The following is a 19,461-nucleotide window of genomic DNA, read 5'->3' as shown; positions in this document are numbered from 1 at the left end:
TGTAGGTTTGTTGTGTTAAGTTGAATCTGTTTGTCATTTTCAACCGGTACATTTTTAAAGTGTAGCTCCAGTCAAAAAAACTATCTTTAAGCTTTTTGGAAAACATAGGGAAGGGTTATCACCCCTGTATAATTTGTTTTGTCGTCCATCTTTTTTCATCTCACTTGCTGCTGTCTCCTTGCGTTTGCAAGTAGGAGATGTTTGTAAGTTGGATGTTTGAAAGTAGGGGCCTGCCCTATATTATAGCGGTATGTACTGGGTACAGAGCACGCAGACAGCACGCACTATCTCCTAACACTACTGACTGCAAGCTCTATTATTAACCACTTGTTAGCCCAATGTTTGCATAAAGTGAAAGATGAAGTTATGCTGAGTAAATAGATATCAAACATGTCACTCTTCAAAATTGCACACGCCCGTGGAATGGCGCCAAACGTCGCTACTTAAAAAATCCCCATAGGCGACGCTTTAAATTTTTTTTTACTGGTTACATGTTTTGAGTTGCAGAGGAGGTCTAGGACTAGAATTATTGCTCTCGCTCTAACATGCTCGGCGATACCTCACATGTGTGGCACATGCGAGCACATGGGGACATGGGCGCTTTAATTTTTATTTTATTTTTTTATTGTTCATTTTACTTTATTTATTTTAGTTTGACATTTTTTTCCCCAAAAATATATTTTTGATCACTTTTATTCCTATTACAAGAAATGTAAACAATCCCTTGTAATAGGAATATGGGGTGACAGGTCCTCTTTACAGTGAAATCTGGGGGGTCAATATGACCCCACATCTCACCTCTAGGCTGGGAAGCCTGAAATAAAAAATAAAAAAAAGATTCTGGCTTTGATCGTACTGGCGAGTTGGTAGAAGCACCGGAGGGCGGTGAGGGGTGGGGGGCGTCTATGGCTGGGTATTTCAGGGTATCACTGAGTATGGCTGGGTATCTCCGAGTATGGCTGGGTATGGCAATTTATGGCAGGGTATTGCAGAGTATTGGCGGGGTATTGGCGGGGTACTACAGAGTAATAGCAGGGTACTGCAGAGTATTGGGGGGTACTCCAGAGTAATGGCAGGGTACTGCAGAGTAATGGGGGTACTGCAGAGTAATGGCAGGGTACTGCAGAGTAATGGGGGGTACTGCAGAGTAATGGCAGGGTACTGCACTGCAGAGTAATGGCGGGGTACTGCAGAGTAATGGCAGGGTACTGCAGAGTATGCACTGGTATTGCAGAGTATTGGCAGGGAATTGAGGGGTTAAATTCGGTGAGCAGCGATGTAGGCACTGCAGATGCAGCCCACATCGCTGCTGACACCGATCTCTTTCCCCTCCGCTGTACCGATCGGTACAGAGAGGGGAGGGAGGAACCGGCGTCATAACATGACGCCGGTTTGTTTACAAGTGATCACTCCGTCATTTGATGGAGCGATCACGTGGTAAATGGCCGCGACGAGCGGCCGTTTACCGTGATCCGTGATGCGCCGGGTCCTATGGACCCGGCGGTCAAGGATGCTCTCGAGTGCGCGCCCCAGGGGGCGCGCGAGAGCAGAATTCTGGGAGGCCGTTAATTAACGGCCTCTCAGAGTTAAACAACCGCCCTGAAGCCGTTAATCGGCAATGGGCAGTTGTTAAGTGGTTAAAGCTAGATCACTAGCTATATAGGTGAGGTGAATATAGTGGTGTATACTGCGGTCAGGGCACAGACAATAACCACTACACAGCAGCAGGATAGGAAATCAGCCAAAAACGTGTACTGTGTTGAAGGTACACAGAACACCCACTGCTTCAGATGCTAAGTAACACACTACACGAGGCCGCCTCAAAGGCGGCCTTATATAGTGTGGGGCGTGCACTACACAGCCTGAGCTATGATTGGCCACAGGCAGGATGCCTGTGGCCAATCATGGCTCTCCTCGCTGCTGGCGCTGCGATTGGCCAAGCATGCGGGGTCACAGTGCATGCTTGGCCAATCATGAGACAGCAATGCACTGCACCACCGCAGTGCATTGTGGTCCGCGCGCGCGCCACTCGAATTTTGACGCGAACGGCCCAAACGTTCGGAATTCGCCGAACGCCCGAACAGCCAATGTTCGAGTCGAACGTACGTTCGACTCGAACACGAAGCTCATCCCTACTGACCACCTTCTGTACCATGCTGCCAGTCTCTGACCACCTCCTGTACCATGTCGCCAGTCCCAGTCTCTGACCACCTCCTGTACCATGTCCCCAGTCTCTGACCACCTCCTGCACCATGTCCCCAGTCTCTGACCACCTCCTGCACCATGTCCCCAGTCTCTGATCACCTCCTGTTCCATGTCCCTAGTCTCTGACCACCTCCTGTACCATGCCGCCAGTCTCTGACCACCTCCTGTACCATGTCCCTAGTCTCTGACCACCTCCTGTACCATGTCCCCAGTCTCTGACCACCTCCTGTACCATGTCCCCAGTCTCTGACCACCTCCTATACCAGGCATCACTAAATGGCGGACCGCGGGCCGAATCCGGACCGAGTAGCAGCCATATCCGGCCCGCAGACTCGCAAATAGTTGCCTCTGTGTTTTTTATCCACTGCCGGATTGCCAGCCCGCCGCTGCCGCTAAAATCCTTGGTGAGGCTTGGCATCATTGCATCACTCCCCTTCCTTATTCACACAAGCCTGGAAGCGCTGCAGGTCCGGACAAAGGGCGGGACTTATCAAGTTACGAAGTGGGTGATTGGTTGCTAGGCAGTGGGGCGGTCCCAGCAACCAATCACACCCTTTTAACTTGAAAAGTCCCGCCCTTTGTCCGGACCTGCCATGCGTGCTTCCCGGCTTGTGTGAATAAGGTAGGGCAGTGTGGGGAGGGGGAGGAAGGGGGAATGCTGCGGGAATGCTGCGATGATGAAAGGGACAGTCTGACGCTGTAATGTTGAGGGAGGACTGTGATGGAGTGGGATCTGTAATGGGGGGTCTGTATTACGGGGGTCTGTGATGGAGTGGGGTCTGCATTGGGGGGGGATCTGTGATGGAATGGGGTCTGTATTAGAGGGGTCTGTGATGGAGTGAGGTCTGTGATGCAGGGGGATCTGTGATGGAATGGGGTCTGTAACGGGGGGGATCTGTGATGGAGGGGGATCTGTATCGGGGGGGGGTCTGTGATGGAGGGGGGATCTGTATCGGGGGGGATATTTGTGATGGACTGGGGTCTGTAACGGGGGGGCCTGTGATGGAGTGGGGCCGTTAATGGGGGATCTGTGATGGAGGGGGATCTGTATCGGGGGGGGGGGTCTGTGATGGAGGGGGGGATCTGTATCGGGGGGGATATTTGTGATGGAGTGGGGTCTGTATTAGGGGGGGGATCTGTTATGGAGTGGGGTCTGTGATGGGGGGATATGTGATGGAGTGAGGATCTGTGCTGAGTGGGGGGGGTCTGTGGTGAAGAGGATCTGTAATGGGGGGGATCTGTGTTTGTGGGGGGGGGGGGGTCTGTGATGGGGGTCTTTAAAAGGACACATTGTGATGAGTCTGTAATGGGTTGCGGGGTTTCTGATGGTGGGACTGTGATGTAAAAGTGAGAAATGTGCTGTGAAGGGGGGACTGAGGGCACTGATGTAAGGGCTTGTCCACACTTGTGCAGAGATCTGTTTTTCTGCCCTAGAAAAACTCAGGTATCTACAAGGGCAATAGAAAACAATTGTGATGTGCACAGGAAGGTTGTAATGTGAAGGATCGGAGTCATGACCAATATGACATTCGGACCTCCGCGGGAAGAAAATTTTACTGACCGGACCCCCGTGAATTTTAATTCAGTACCCCTGTCCTGTACCATGTCCCCAGTCTCTGACCACCTCCTGTACCATGTCCCCAGTCTCTTACCACCTCCTGTACCATGTCCCCAGTCTCTGACCATCTCCTGTATAAAAATATTTTCGGTATCGGTGCTGTTTTGGTATCGGTTTCAGTTTTCGGCCTAGTGTATTTTTCATTTTCAGTATCGGTTTCGGCACCAAAAAACCCATTCGGTGCATCCCTAATTTCCACCCTTTACTCTCGGCTGGGGCTCTTTGCAGGTAGGTGCAGTCGGGGGGGGCGGAGCCTCACCTGCCATGAAAGTAAAAAAAAAAAAAGGTTGAGCTTGGAACAAGCCGGCACACTCTGATTGCAGCAGACTGAGAGGATGAGATCACAGAGCCTCTCCTCACTTCTTATCAGAGGCACTGAGCTCAATGGACAGCTTGGAGTCTTGGACCAATAGTAAAGTACCATTGGTCTCAGCTGTCCAATAAAAATGCTGCAGTGGAGGCACGCCTCTTACTGCAGTGTCATAGAAGGGGGTGTGTCTAAAAGACAAACACTCCTTTCCAGCCCCGCCCTCTTATCTAGAAGGAAATAACGCGTGTTTATGTGTATAAGATTTACCCACAATCCCCCATGAGAGAAATCATATATTTATATGTTATAAGATCATCGTTTATTATTTATCTATTTACCAAGAAATTACTGGTTATAACTTCAAATTTCACTCATTTCTCCATTAATCCCCCTGATTGAGTACAGAAAATATAATAAATTACCTTAAAATAATATATAATAATTATTTGTATATTACTTATGGTAATTAACCCCTTCCCACCCCGCCCAATCCTGACACTTCTCTCCTACATGTAATAATAATCATTTCTTTGCTAGAAAATTACTCAGAACCCCAAACATTATATATATATATATGTTTTTTTAGACACCCTGGGGAGTGAAATGGTGGTCGTTGGAACTTTTTATGTCACACGGTATTTGCAATTTTTCAAACAAATTATTTTTGGACAGAAACTGTTTCATGAATAAAAAAACAAAAACAAAAGAACACTAAAGTTTGCCCGATTTTTTTGTACAATATGAAAGATGACGTTACGCTGAGAAAATAGATACCAAACATGTCACACTTTAAAATTGCGCACACTTGTGGAATGGCGCCAAACTTCAGTACTTAAAAATCTCCAAAAATGTTTCCAGGTTACATGTATAGAGTTACAGAGGAGGTCTAGTGCTAGAATTATTGCTCTCGCTCTAATGATGGTGGCGTATGTAACCTGTGTGTATCTGGATCTGATACTATCCAGTCCCTCACCAGACACTCACCCCACCGCACGTCCCTGATACACACACAGCACAAGGCCGTGTTCACACTACGAGACGTTTCTTTGGGCTGCAGTTCCTCTGATCTCCACAAGGTGGTGATCTCACTTCTACCCAGAAAATCTCTATGGAAGACAGGAAGTGATGTCAGATACACACAGGAAGTCTCTATGGAAGACAGGAAGTGATGTTGGCACACACAGGAAGTGATGTCAGATGCAGACAAGACAATCCATGAGGTAGAAATACAAAGGAGACGTTGCTGGAAGTGGCAGCAGAGGAGGTAATAAGATCTTATTTTCTATTTACACCCAGTAACCCCCCCCGTCATGTCCGTCCTCTTCCTCCATAGTCACTGTGATGTCTTTTATCTCCAGCAGATGATGATACACACATATATAGTGTGGAGGCCTAGATTAACCCCTTCAGGGGGATCAGTTGATGATGAATATATCTTCCTTCCATAGCTGGCCATACATGGTTCAGTTTTATCGTTCATCCCGCGGGATGAGAGGAAAAAACGGAAGTGATTCCCCCATCCACACATTGGAGGGGGATGGGGGAATCCTCCCCACTGCACTATTGTATTCTGACAATGGGGGGCGCTCCTCCACTCTCAGAATACACAGATCAGTGATGGAGCTATTGGCTGCAGCCGCTGATGGAGTGACTTTTATCCGGCAGTGACCACACATGGATGGAAATGTGACCGATCCCTGCTGAACCCGCTGAATTTCCATGTCTCTATGGTCACCATAAGTGACTTCCTCCCCTCCCCCTCGTCTCCTTCATTATGTAAGTCATGCTGAGATCATCTTCCATTGGCTGAGCAATATTCTCATTTGTCTCTGAGCTCCTTCTTGCTATTCCTCGTCCTGCCTGTTGTTTCCTTGGATTGATTTTCTGTGTAGTGACCCCGGCTTCATCTCCTGGATGCGCTCGTCTGTTGCTTGTCCTGACCTTTATCCTGATTCCTGGATCTCCTCCTCATCTCACACCCAACATAGAGAATGGAATTTGTGATCCAGGAGGCCACATTTTACGAGATTCCCGGACCCCAAGAATCATAGTGAACACTAAACTGTCCGGATTAAATATTTCCCCACTGGGGACCATAGTGCTTAACACCACTTCAGCCCCAGAAGGATTTACCCCCCTTAATGACCAGGCCATTTTTAGCGATTCGGCACTGTGTCACTTTAGCTAACAATTGCACGGTCGTGCGACGTCACACCCAAACAAAATTGACCTTTTTTCCCCACAAATGGAGCTTTCTTTTGGTGGTATTTGATTACCGCTGCATTTTTTTGTGCTTTAAACAAAGAGCGACAATTTTGAAAAAACAAAACTCTTTTTAATTTTTGCTATAATACATATACATCGGGCAGCACAGTGGTGTAGTGGTTAGCACTCTCACCTAGCAGTAAGAAGTTCAAATCCCAACCACGACACTACCTGCCTGGAGTTTGCATGTTCTCCCTGTGCCTGCGTGGGTTTCCTCCCACAATCCAAAGACATGCAGGTAGGTTAATTGGCTTCTGTCCAAAATTGGCCCTAGTATATGAATGGGGAGCTAGGATTGTGGCTCCTTGAGGGTAGGGACTGATGTGAGTGTGTAATGTACAGGGATAGGGACAATTGTAGACACTCACTCAGGTTGAACTGGATGGACTGGTGTCTTTATTCAACCTTACTAACTATGAAACTATATCCCAAAAAAATGTAAAAAACTAATTTATTCATCTGTTTAGGCCGATATGTATTCTACATATTTTTGGTATAAAAAAATGTCAACAGACGTATATTGATTGGTTTGCTCAAAAGTTATTGCATCTACAAAATAGGGGATAGATTTGGGGACTTTTATTGTTTTTACTACTAATGACAGCGATCTGCAATTTTTATCAGGACTGTGACATTGCGGCAGAAAATTCTGACCCGAAATGACACTTTTTAGTGAGCAGTGACATTATTACATTGATCAGTGCTATAAAAATGTACTGATCAGTGTAAAAATGACAGTGGCAGGCAAGAGGTTAACACTAGGGGGCGATCAAGGGGTTGCATGTGTTCCCTCAGCATGTTCTAACTGTAGGGGGGATGGGCTACCAGTGATATGACAGAGATCAGTGTTCCCGATCACTAGGAACAATAGATCTCTGACATGTCACTAGGCAGAACGGGAAATGCCTTCTTTATATTCTGCCTGTGTACAAGGCAATCACGGGTCGCTGGCAGAGATCGAATCCACCCGCCTCCCGGGCACGCTCCCAAAGCATGCAGGAATGGCGATCCATGCAGGAGAGCAAACCTGTTGCCGTATAACTGCGGTGGGCGGTTGGCAACTAGTTAAATATATACTGACCTTCATATTACCTCCCGATATCATCATCCTATTATTGTACAACCAATCCAGATAATTCTCTGTTATCTGTCTACAGGGAAACCTTCATAGATGACGGCACCAATGAGGATGGAGAAGGACCGGAGTCACATGACTGAGAAGATACTAAACCTCACCCTGGAGATCATCTACCTGCTGACCGGAGAGGTGAGGAGGATTCTGGGAGGTCACATGACATCACTCTTATCTCTATTAATAAAACACAGACCTGACCGGAGAGGTGAGGAGGATTCTGGGAGGTCACATGACATCACTCTTATCTCTATTAATAAAAACACAGACCTGACCGGAGAGGTGAGGAGGATTCTGGGAGGTCACATGACATCACTCTTATCTCTATTAATAAAAACACAGACCTGACCGGAGAGGTGAGGAGGATTCTGGGATTCTAACATGATATTCCTATTGGTTCCTCAATACAGAGATTTCCTCTTATGAAGTCAGGTGATCATATGACCATCACAGTGCCTCCATGTGACTCCCTAAAACCTGAGAGACACAACATGGAGAAGATTCTAGAAGTCACCAAGAAGATGATGGAGCTGCTGACAGGAGAGGTGAGGAGGATTCTGGGAATTCTGGGACATTATCCAGTAACAGACAAGGGATGTGTCTGGATGGTGACTGTATCATTGTGTGTGTCAGGTTCCTATAAGGTGTCAGGATGTCACTGTCTATTTCTCCATGGAGGAGTGGGAGTATTTAGAAGGACACAAGGATCTCTATAAGGACGTCATGATGGACAATCAGCCGCCCCTCACATCACCGGGTAAGAGGAGACTTTATTGTAAAGGAGAGAGCAGTACGGAGGCTCCACCTAGATCCCCCATCATCTGATAAACACATAGAAACAATGTATTCAGTCAGTGTGTGTGTTTCCTACAGATGGATCCAGTAATGGGAACCCACCAGAGAGATGTCCCCGTCCTCTGTATTCCCGGGATTCCACACAGGAAGGTCACACCATCCCCCACCATCATCAGGTAGATGAGTGACAATTATTGGTAGTTCTGATTTATACACAGCATGATTGTTACAATGAATGTTTTATTATATATTCAGAGTGGAAACCTCGGGGATGATAATATTGATGTTAAAGAAGAGTATAAAGAGGAGGATGAGGAGTATGGAGTGATGGAGGAGTTTTCAGAAGGACACAAGGATATGATGGAGCCACCAAATACCAGGAACCCACCAGAGAGATGTCCCTGTCCTCTGTATTCCCGGGATTCCACACAGGAAGATCACACCATCCCCCACTGTTACAAGGTTGGTGGGATGGAGCATCTAGAACATGGACTCCTAGAGATGATGTGTGGATTTTCTATGTGATGTCACAATAATAAATCTTCTATCTTACAGATGATATTCTCTCTCATTTTCTTGGTTTAGAGTGGAGATCCAATTGATATAGAATTTGAGGTGAAATCAGAAGAAGAAGAGAGGTATGTGAGGGATGATCAGCAGTCTATGGAGGAGGATGGAATAACGGGGACATTTATAGAGGAGGACACTCCTACAGAGATCAGCACAGGTGGGTCATTAACACTAAATACATTCCTCCACCCATACTGCTCACTGATTGGTCCAGAGTAGGGCGGGGGCTGGGTGATATCAGCCTGTAATCCCCTGGTCACTTTCCTGAGCTGTGTTCCCCGTCCTGTATTCCTGGATTTCTCTCCGATAATCTTCCTTCTCTGTGCTGCCGACACAATTTATGTATCTAGACTGGATTTATGGAGATTCTGGGGATCAGCTGGCAGCAAAATGTTCATTTTCACCATAAATGTTCCTCTACCTAGGCACCTGGGGTATGTGATTTGGGTCTTCTGCTCTATGTCCATATATTGCATGATCTCTGACAGAACAATCCCCCCCAGGATTACTTGTTGTGTTGTCTGCTGGCTGTGCCGGGTGGAGGGATATGTCTGATGGGAGGCAGCGGTGTGGGACCTCTGCAACTTGTCTCATGTAATCATTTCATCTTCCACTGATTACTGAATACCAATATTATGAGTCCTGACCCTTACACTGTATACTTTATATTCTACATTACATACTCCTGACCCCTGCACTATATACTCTATGGTGTACATTACATCATTCTGATACTATATAGTCCTATCTGTTGTATCTTATACAATATGTTGTACATTACATAGTCCTGACTTCTGCTCTCTCCCCTCCCCCCACTGCTATATATACACATAATATGTATTCTCTTTTGTTACACCCAGACTTTTACATGGTGATAATAATGTGATAACATCCTCAGACTTTGGAACCTTAAACAGAAAGTGATAATGAGGGAGGAGTCAATAACCCAATGATGGGGGTCTTCAGGATCAGTCCAGTCTTCATCTTGGTTGTTCTCCCCCCATCCTCACTCTCTGACCTCTGGTGGGGCTCAGCCCCGCTGTTATTCATGACTAAATCATGGACTAAATAAGGAAGTGCAGGACTTCTTGTGTTGGGAAGATGGCAATGAGTGATAGAGGGGGAGGGGACACTCGTCCTATAATCCCCTCATCACTGTCACTCCTATAAAAGACAGTTCTCGTTGTTTCCTCACTCTCTGACTAAGGTCCATGAATAAAGAAATGATCTGGTAGGAGATCAGAGGACCCATTTACTAGTTACCTTGAGGGGGGAATTGTAAGATCCTCAGAGACAAAGCTGCCGGATGTGGGCGGAGTCCTGGTTTAGGGGAACCAATCAGCTCATGTCTTGTAATAATCTTTGTATTTCTATTTTAGTAGATGAACGGGAGATGAGGAAAACCTCAGAGGATTGTCTCACTTTGTCTCCAGACTGTAAAGTAGAAGATGAGGACATCACACAGTATAGTCCAGGAGAAAACCCGACTACCTCAAATGTCCATCCGGCACCACACAGTGTAGATGAACCATCGTATTCCTCTTATCCTGAGGAACCTCAGACACATCGTATATCTCACACGGGGGAGAAGCCGTATTCCTGTCCTGTTTGCGGGAAATGTTTTTCACAGAAGTCCAGTCTTTCCAAACATCAGAGATCTCACACGGGGGAGAAGCCGTTTTCATGTCCTGAGTGCAGGAAATGTTTTTCATTGAAGTACCATCTTTCCACACATCAGAGATCTCACACAGGGGAGAAGCCGTATTCCTGTCCTGAGTGCGGGAAATGTTTTTCAGAGAAGTCCAGTCTTTACAAACATCAGAGATCTCACACTGGGGAGAAGCCGTATTCCTGTCCTGAGTGTGGGAAATGTTTTTCACAGAAGTCCGATCTTTCCAAACATCACAGATCTCACACGGGGGAGAAGCCGTTTTCCTGTTCTGAGTGCAGGAAATGTTTTTCAGAGAAGTCCAGTCTTTCCAAACATCAGAGATTTCACACTGGGGAGAAGCCATATTCCTGTCCTGAGTGTGGGAAATGTTTTTCACAGAAGTCCAGTCTTTCCAAACATCAGAGATCTCACACGGGGGAGAAGCCGTTTTCTTGTCCTGAGTGCAGGAAATGTTTTTCAGTGAAGTACCATCTTTCCACACATCAGAGATCTCACACGGGGGAGAAGCCGTATTCCTGTCCTGAGTGCGGGAAATGTTTTTCAGAGAAGTCCAGTCTTTCCAGACATCAGAGATCTCACTTGGGGGAGAAGCGGAATTCCTGTCCTGAGTGAGGGAATTGTTCCTCACTGAAGTCCTGTCTTCCTGTACATCAGGGACCCCACACAACCCTCGAGGTGTATTAGTGCCTTGTGTGCAGGAAATGTCTTCTATATGAATGTTGATGGACATCACAGCTCTCATGTGGGGAAGAAGCACACCCTGATATACACCTCAGATATACTCCATGGCTGATCTTCATCATGGAAGAAACAGTTGATAAGGAGATCAGAGATCACCAAAGACATGGATGAAGTGTTGTACCGTGTCGGCCATTGATAGCAGGAGAAAAATAAAAATGGAGTCATTTCCTCTCATCCATTTTGTAGATTTTGTAAATATTAAAAAAAAAAAATGTTAAATGAATGTCGCACATATTCCTCCCACTGTGAGGTCATTTTTTTCTAATTCTAAAAACATTTTATTAGAAAAGAGTGCAGCTGTTGTGACATTTATAAAGGAAATGTTACCAAAGCAGCACACAGACCCCCCTGAGGTTCTTCTGTGTATTTGGGGGGTCTTTGTGCTGCTTAAAAAAAAGAAGCCGGCAATAAAATGTCATTTTCTGTAAATTTAAACCAATTCATTTTTCCTTTTGTAAAATGTCACATTTTCTGTAGCCCATCCAACAGGAAGGATGAAAAACTGTATAGAGTCCCCCAAATATATACCAGACCCTTTGTTTTCCTTCCTCCCCTTTTTCCTCTCTCCTGCCTTCTTTTTCTCTTTCTAACCCCCCAACCCCCCCCCCCCCCCCCCCATTTTTCTTTCCCCTTTTCATCTTTTCTATTGCAGTCGCTGGGTTGTATTTTCTTATTCCATCTTTATTAACCAATTAATATAGATACACGTCCATTGATTGTACGTCCCCCGCAGCCGTCGATGGGGAACCTTGGTGGTGCTCTGACCTCGGCTGAGGCTTTGGGTACTGGGGAAGCAACATCTCCCCTCGCTTTTTTCCCCCTTGTTTAATTTCTTCCATAGAATGTAATGTTTTATATATGTAATTCAATTGTTTTGATACATAGTGCGTAATACTGTAATAATTACTTGCTGATATTCCCCTGATGAAGTGGTATAAAGACCGCAAAACATGTTGAGAACCATATCCGTGGAAACCCACCATATCTTTTTTTTAATCAATAGTTGTTATTAAAGTTTAAATGTTTATCAAGACAAATGACAGAAATTATGACTAAATAACATATCAGTTACAGTATTTAGATACATAGATAATAGTATCCAAAAATAATAAAAAATATAATATATAGAAAACCATATTATTTATCTGAATTATAATCGGGATAATAAAGATAATGATCAGGAGGTTATTAATACATACATTGTGGAGACAATACACAAAAGTAATATAAATATTACCTTCATGTATTTATATACTGCCAATTCAAGTAATTCAAAGATGATGAACCTAAATATATTCCCGAACACCCCTATGGGTGCTAAACTGTATTCAGGACAGTAATAGTAACCTGTCATTTAATAGACACAAAACAAAGATTAAAATATTAGAGCGGGGTAAGTTATCTAGGAACAAAGAACTTGTGCAATGTTTTGGGGACTAGCCCATTTTAACCATGGCTGCCATATTTTATGAGTATGTTGTTTTTTGTGAGGCCGAAGAGCTAGAACTGATTCATAAATGTAATGAGTTTGAGTCAATTCTATCACTTCTTTTATGGAAGGAGGATCAGGATTTTTCCAGTTCCTCGTTATACTGATCCTGGCTGACAGCAAAAATATGTGTAAACACATTTCTAAACTGGATAGGATATCAATCAAGATCAACGGATAATAGAGCCAGTGAGGGATTTGGAGGAATGACTGCTTTGGTCATTTCAGACATAACTTGAAAGATTTGTTCCCAATACTTCCCAAGTTTAGGGCATGTCCAAAATGTATGTAACATATCACCTTTTTTTCCGCACAATCTCCAACATTTGTCGTCAAATGTGCCGTTGAATTTAGATATTTTCTCAGGAGTAAGATACCAGCGTTGAGTCAATTTAATGGATACTTCCCATAATGTAGAGCAGCATGTGGCTTTATATGTGGTGTTACATGCTTTTTCCCATTGGTCAACTGTATAGGTGTATCTTAAGTCTTCTTCCCATCTAAAGGGATAGTCTTTGTAAACACACTTTTTTGTTGAAGAAGATTATAGAAAAGAGAGATCCCTTTTTGTTGATGTATGGGGATCTTAAGGAAGGACCAAGCCGATTGGGGAACATTATAGGTCCATGATGGGAGGTTGGAAATGCAATTCTTAGATCGGATGTCGAGGAATAAATCTGAATTTGGCAATTGAAATTTCTTTTGAAGTGTAGGAAATGGTTTGATCACCCCATTGCCAGGTAGATCAGATAGATATTTAATTCCCTTCTCTATCCACGGTGTAAATGAGGTTGTCTTCATGAAATTATGTAGAGTATTTAGCGGAATTTGGACTTTGGTAGGAAGAGGGTGTGAGGAAGTTAGATGCAGAAATCGAACCCAGGATTTAAGTGTTGCTAATATTGTTGGGGAGATGCGAGAAGGTATCTTGGCTCTAAGTGCCATGGAAGGAATCCATATTGATTATTTCCTGGGATCTTAGCAGTTTCCATCTTCCCCCAAATTGTATATGGAGGAGATAGAAACCATTCCTTAGACTGTGTGAGAACCGAGGCTAAATAATAATCTTGAAAATCCACATACCCTGTTTCTTCACTAAGTTTGAATGAGCAAGTTTGAATCTAGATTTTTTACCCTGCTAGATGAATCTAGAAAACAGAGTCTGAAGGGATTGAAAAATTTTTAACAAAATTGGAATCGGGAGAGTTCTAAAAAAGTATAAAATTTGTGGAAGGTGAAGCATTTTAAATGCTGCCAAATGTCCCATCCATGAAAATTCATGGGATGCTAGTTTAGTGAGATTTTCTTGTAATGCATTACGAAGTGGAATATAATTATATTGGAACAGTGTTTTACATGAATTTGATAATTGAATACCCAAATATTTAATTGTACTTTCAGTCCATGTATAAGGGAATTTTAATTTAAGATGTTTAGTAGTATTTTCATCTATCCACAAGATCAATATACAAGATTTATTCGCCTGTAATAAGAAACTTTGCTGAACATATTTAGTGTTTCCTGAATTTCCGGTAAGGATTTCACAGGATCAGTAATCATAAGAACAACACCATCTGCAAAAAGGTTGATTTTATGTTCTTGTTCAGCAATGGTAACTCCTAGAATTCTTTTGTTGGACCTAATACTCTCAGCTAGGGGGGATAAGGGGCATCCTTGTCATGTACCATTTGTTATTGGGAATGGAGGTGATAAAGAATCCATAGTATACACTCGAGCCGAGGGGACAGAGTACAGGGCTAATATTGCGTTGTTGATTTGACCTGTTAAGCCAAATTTAGTCAGAACTGATGACAGGTATCCCCAATGAACTCTATTAAAAGCGTCAAGCGACAGAAACAGGGATGGCGATTTGATGAGTTCTACATGGTGTATTATATTTATCATTCTTCTAGTAGCATCCGATGCTTGTTTTCCTTTGGTGAAACCCGATTGATCTCTATTGATAAGAGAGGGTAACAAACTATCTAGTCTTTTGGCTATAAGCTTTGCATAAATTTTAACATCTAAATTGAGTAAGGAAATTGGTCTAAAATGTTTAGGTGAAGATGGTTCCTTATCTGGTTTTGGAAGAGTTACAACAAGAGCATTCAGCATTTCATTGGAAAATGATGAAGAATTGGCTGCTAAATTATAAATGTCACATAGTATAGGTGCTAGAGTACTTTGACATTTTTTTAAATATATTCCCCGTAAAGCCATCTGGACCAGGTGATTTCAAGTTAGGAAGAATACGGATAGTTTGTAGAATTTCAGGGATAGTAAAGGGAGAATTGAGAAATTCTAATTGTTGTGGGGAAATAGATGGAAGATTGACACTCTCCAAAAAGGTGTCAATCTCCTCCTGAGAAGGTTGATGGGTATCGCCATCATTCTTAATGTTATATAAATCATTATAATATGAGCTAAATGCTTCAGCTATTGAAGAAGGCTTAAGCAATTTTTCATTAGTATGAGGATGGTAGAGGAATGGGATTTTAGTCTTAGATCGATAACCTTTAATGCGTAATGCCATTGTTTTCCCCGCTTTGTTCCCTGTTGCATAAGTGGTAGCTCTGAATTTTTTATAGGATTTCTCATGTGTCTCTAGAAGTAGAGTTCTTAATTCATAACGTAACTGGAAAATTTGTGTTTTCATGAAAGGAGAAGGATCATTTTTATTGTGTTCCTCAGCTTTTGCTATCTCCTTATTCATCCATTCTCTGAGTTCTCTTTCTTTTAGCTTTAGAACCTAATTGCATAAACATCCCTCTCATAACAGCTTTATGAGCATTTCCATAATATCATTGGGTCAGATATAGATGTCAAATTAATTGAAAAGAATTCCGTAAGGTGTTGTTGGAGTGTTGTGGAGTAATTTTCATTTTGGAGAATATAGTTATTAGATCTCCATATATATGAATTTCATTGGGATGATGTGGTTGTTATAGACATGCTAATGGGAGCGTGATCCGACCACGTGGCCGTATGTATATGGGAGGATGAAATCTTGCCAAGCAGCCATTTATCTGTCAAGAATAAGTCAATTCTGGAGTAGGTATTGTGCCGTGGTGACAAATATGTGTAATCCCTTTCATTAGCATGTACACATCTCCACACATCAAATAAGTCGTTCGAAGTTATGAACTTATCAAGGGGAGAAGCATAGCGTTTGGACTTCGCAGAAGAATCCATATCATTGTTTGGAATCAAATTGAAATCTCCACATATCAGGAGGTGTCCTTTTTGAACTTTCTTCGCCTCCTCTATAGTTTTTTTATGAAATGCATTTGCCTCATATTCGGAGCATAAATAGATACAAGGGTGTATTCAATATTGTTAATGGTACAAATCAAAAAAAATAGCGACCTTCAGGGTCAGTGATACAATTATCTAATTGAAATGTAATAGTATCTCTAATAGCTATTAACACCCCTCTTTGTTTTTTGGAGAATTTTGTTTGAAAAATATGAGGAAATTTTTATGTTGACATTTGGGAGATGCATCTTTAGCAAAATGTGTCTCTTGAACACATAATATGTCACAATTAAAGGATAAGGCAGACCTCCACATAGAGGTTCGTTTTGCTGGGTGATTCAGCCCCCTTGCATTTAGGGACAATATTTTGAAAGACATATTAATATATATCAAAATTAGATGTTATTATAATTCTATATATTCCTAAACGAATATTCTCTAGTTTCTATAACGCTTAAACTAAAGATCTAAGTATTTGTTATATGATCAGTTCACCGTTACTATTAAATCATGTACACAACAATGTCTTTTTTTTTTAACCCTATAAAAAACGAGTTATTACTCTATTAGTAGAAAAAAAAAGAAGAAAAAAAAATAAAAGAATAAAGAATTTTTTTTTACAAGAGTCAGCAGTAATCCACTGAAAGGAATGCTGACCAAGATAGGGGGTGAAGTTCAAGTAGTAAGGTATTGAGCATCAAACCAGACCGTATATGTCAGTAATGCATATGAGTTAACAGGCAGGAGTAGTTCATTTGTATCAAATTCTATTTTGTTCACGTTTTTGTCCAAAGTGGAACAAATTTGGTTTTTCCTTCAAGGCAGGGGTGTTATGTGGAAGATCAACTATAATACCCCATGTTTGGAGTAATTGCATGGCATCTTCAATGGTAGATATAGCAAAATGTTTCCCGTTGTAAGTGGTCAAGATAGTGGCTGGATGTGTCCATCTGTATGTGATCTTATGATTAGATAATGCCTTCGTTACAGTTTTGAGTTGTCTTCTCATTTGTAGTGTAAATTGCGAGATATCAGCAAATAATTTTATATCTGAGTATGGTGGTGGGAGAGTAGTTAGCTCCCTCGCTTTGGAGAGAATTTGCTCTTTAGCTGGATAGAAATGGATTCGCAGAATAACATCTCTGGGAATTTATTCTTCTAGATGTTTTGGTTTGGGAATTCTATGAATACGATCGATTGTAATTTCAATCTGCGATAATTCTAGCAATAATGTAGAAAATAGTGTTAGTTACGTGAGTCCATAGGTAGAACTGACTCTGGTATTCCTCTCATTTTAATGTTGTTTCGATGTGAGCGGTCCTCGAGATCTGCCAATTTCATCTTGACCCACATGGAATCATCTTTTTGTTCTGTACATGCATCCACTAGCTCATTCACTGTTTCAATGCATTCCTCCATTTTGTTTTCAACGGAACGCAGTCTAGCATCCATATGTTTCATATCGAGAGAATTTTTGAATCATGGAGGATAGATTAGATATATAATAGATGATTGTAATGACACAAGCATTTCTTTCATTGTGGTATCTAGTACTGGCTGACCTGATGTTGGGAAAGCAGCTATAGATGTCTGTAATGAGGACATAGCATTATTACTATGCAGAGCTGTGTTCACAGTATCAGCTGCCTGGCAAGATGAATCCAGCTTCACCCACGATTTTGCGGGTCCCTGGGATGTTGGGGATAGATGAGAGGAGCCATTAGAATATGAGGATGATAATTCCTCTTTCAATTCAGGTGGATGGCTATCAGAAAGGTTTGTGTGAGTTTTATTATTTTTCCTCACAGCTCCGGCGGCACCATCTTGGATTTTTGTCAGCTCACCTCTTACATAGTTACATAGTTAGTCAGGTTGAAAAAAGACACATGTCCATCAAGTTCAACCACAAAAAAATAATAATAATATCATACAATCCCATATACCCAATTCTATACCCACAGTTGATCCAGAGGAAGGCAAAAAACCCCAGCAGAGCCATGATCCAATTTGCTAAAGCAGGGGAAAAAATTCCTTCCTGATCCCCCGAGAGGCAATCGGATTTTCCCCGGATCAACTTTACCTATAAATGTTAGTACCCAGTTATATTATGTATACTTAGGAAATAATCCAGGCCCTTCTTAAAGCAATCCACTGAGCTGGCCAGAACCACCTCTGCAGGGAGTTGGTTTCACATTTTCACAGCTCTTACTGTGAAGAAACCTTTCCGTATCTGGAGATGAAATCTCTTTTCCTCTAGACATAAAGAGTGCCCCCTTGTCCTCTTTGTTAACTGTAAAGTGAATAACTCAACACCAAGTTCACTATATGGACTCCTTATATATTTGTACATGTTGATCATATCCCCCCCCTTAATCTCCTCTTATCAAGAGTGAATAAATTCAGTTCCTCTAATCTTTTCTCATAGCTGAGTTCATCCATGCCTCTTATCAGTTTGGTTGCCCTTCTCTGCACTTTCTTCAGTTCCCCGATATCCTTTTTGAGAGCTGGTGCCCAAAATTGAACGGCATATTCCAGATGAGGTTTTACTAATAATTTGAAGAGGGGCAAAATGATATCTCTCCCTCTCTGGAGTCCATACCTCTCTTAATACAGGAAAGAACTTTGCTCGCTTTGGTACCGCAACTTGGCATTGCATGCTATTATTGAGCTTATGATCTGCTAAAACCCCCAGATCCTTCTCCACTATGGATTCCCCCAGTTGTACTCCCCCTAGCATGCATGATGCATGCATATTCTTAGCCCCTGCATAACTTTACATTTCTCAACATTAAACCTCATCTGCCACATAGTTGCCCAATTAGACAGAGCATTGAGGTCGGCTTGTAAATTGGAGACATCCTGTAAGGAGGTTATTCCACTGCATAGCTTGGTGCCATCTGCAAAGACGGAAATTTTACTTTTGATCCCAGACCCAATATCATTTATAAAGATATTAAAAAGTAAGGGTCCCAGCACTGAACCTTGGGGTACACCACTCATAACCTTAGACCATTCAGAGTAAGAATCATTAACCACTACTCTCTGAATTCTGTCTTTTAGCCAGTTTTCTATCCATTTACAAACTGATATTTCCAAACCTATAGACTTTACCTTACACATGAGCCGCGTGTGCGGAACTGTATCGAATGCTTTTGCAAAATCCACGCTTTTGCAAGTATACCACGTCCACCGCCACCCCTCTGTCCAAGTATACCACGTCCACCGCCACCCCTCTGTCCAAGGTTTTACTTAACACCTCATAAAAATAAATCAGGTTTGTCTGACAATTTCTGTCTTTCATGAATCCATGCTGTCTGTTGTTTAAAATATTTTTTTCCTGCAAGAACTCGTCTATGTGGTCTTTTATTAAACGCTCCAGTATCTTCCCAACTATAGAAGTTAAACTAAC

At 42.6% G+C, this 19,461-nt stretch overlaps 3 protein-coding genes across 8 annotated transcripts in view; 2 read left to right on the top strand and 1 right to left on the bottom strand.

The window, feature by feature from the left end:
* LOC143989702 (uncharacterized) overlaps positions 1–11,482 on the top strand; it is a 31,520-nt gene extending 20,038 nt beyond the window's left edge. For 2 of the 3 annotated variants that reach the window (XM_077489974.1, XM_077489972.1), the window contains 2 exons: positions 8,911–9,052; positions 10,275–11,482. In XM_077489974.1, the coding sequence (XP_077346100.1) occupies positions 8,911–9,052; positions 10,275–11,179 (1,047 nt within the window). In that variant the 3' untranslated portion in view covers positions 11,180–11,482. Of the gene's footprint in view, positions 1–5,017; positions 5,398–7,555; positions 7,666–7,940; positions 8,288–8,403; positions 8,788–8,910; positions 9,053–10,274 lie in introns of those variants that run through there. The other variant, XM_077489973.1, reaches the window with a different exon arrangement.
* Positions 1–19,461, top strand: part of LOC143989636 (uncharacterized) — a 353,768-nt gene that overhangs the window by 24,874 nt on the left and 309,433 nt on the right. The window lies entirely within an intron of this gene.
* The window catches only part of LOC143989591 (uncharacterized), a 129,394-nt gene that overhangs the window by 84,002 nt on the left and 25,931 nt on the right, over positions 1–19,461 (bottom strand). The window lies entirely within an intron of this gene.

Source organism: Lithobates pipiens, unplaced genomic scaffold, assembly GCF_037356315.1.
Source record: "Lithobates pipiens isolate NorthernLeopardFrog02 unplaced genomic scaffold, aLitPip1_a1.2 Scaffold_18, whole genome shotgun sequence".
NCBI classification, from domain to species: domain Eukaryota; kingdom Metazoa; phylum Chordata; class Amphibia; order Anura; family Ranidae; genus Lithobates; species Lithobates pipiens.
This window is presented reverse-complemented; position numbering and strand designations above follow the sequence as displayed.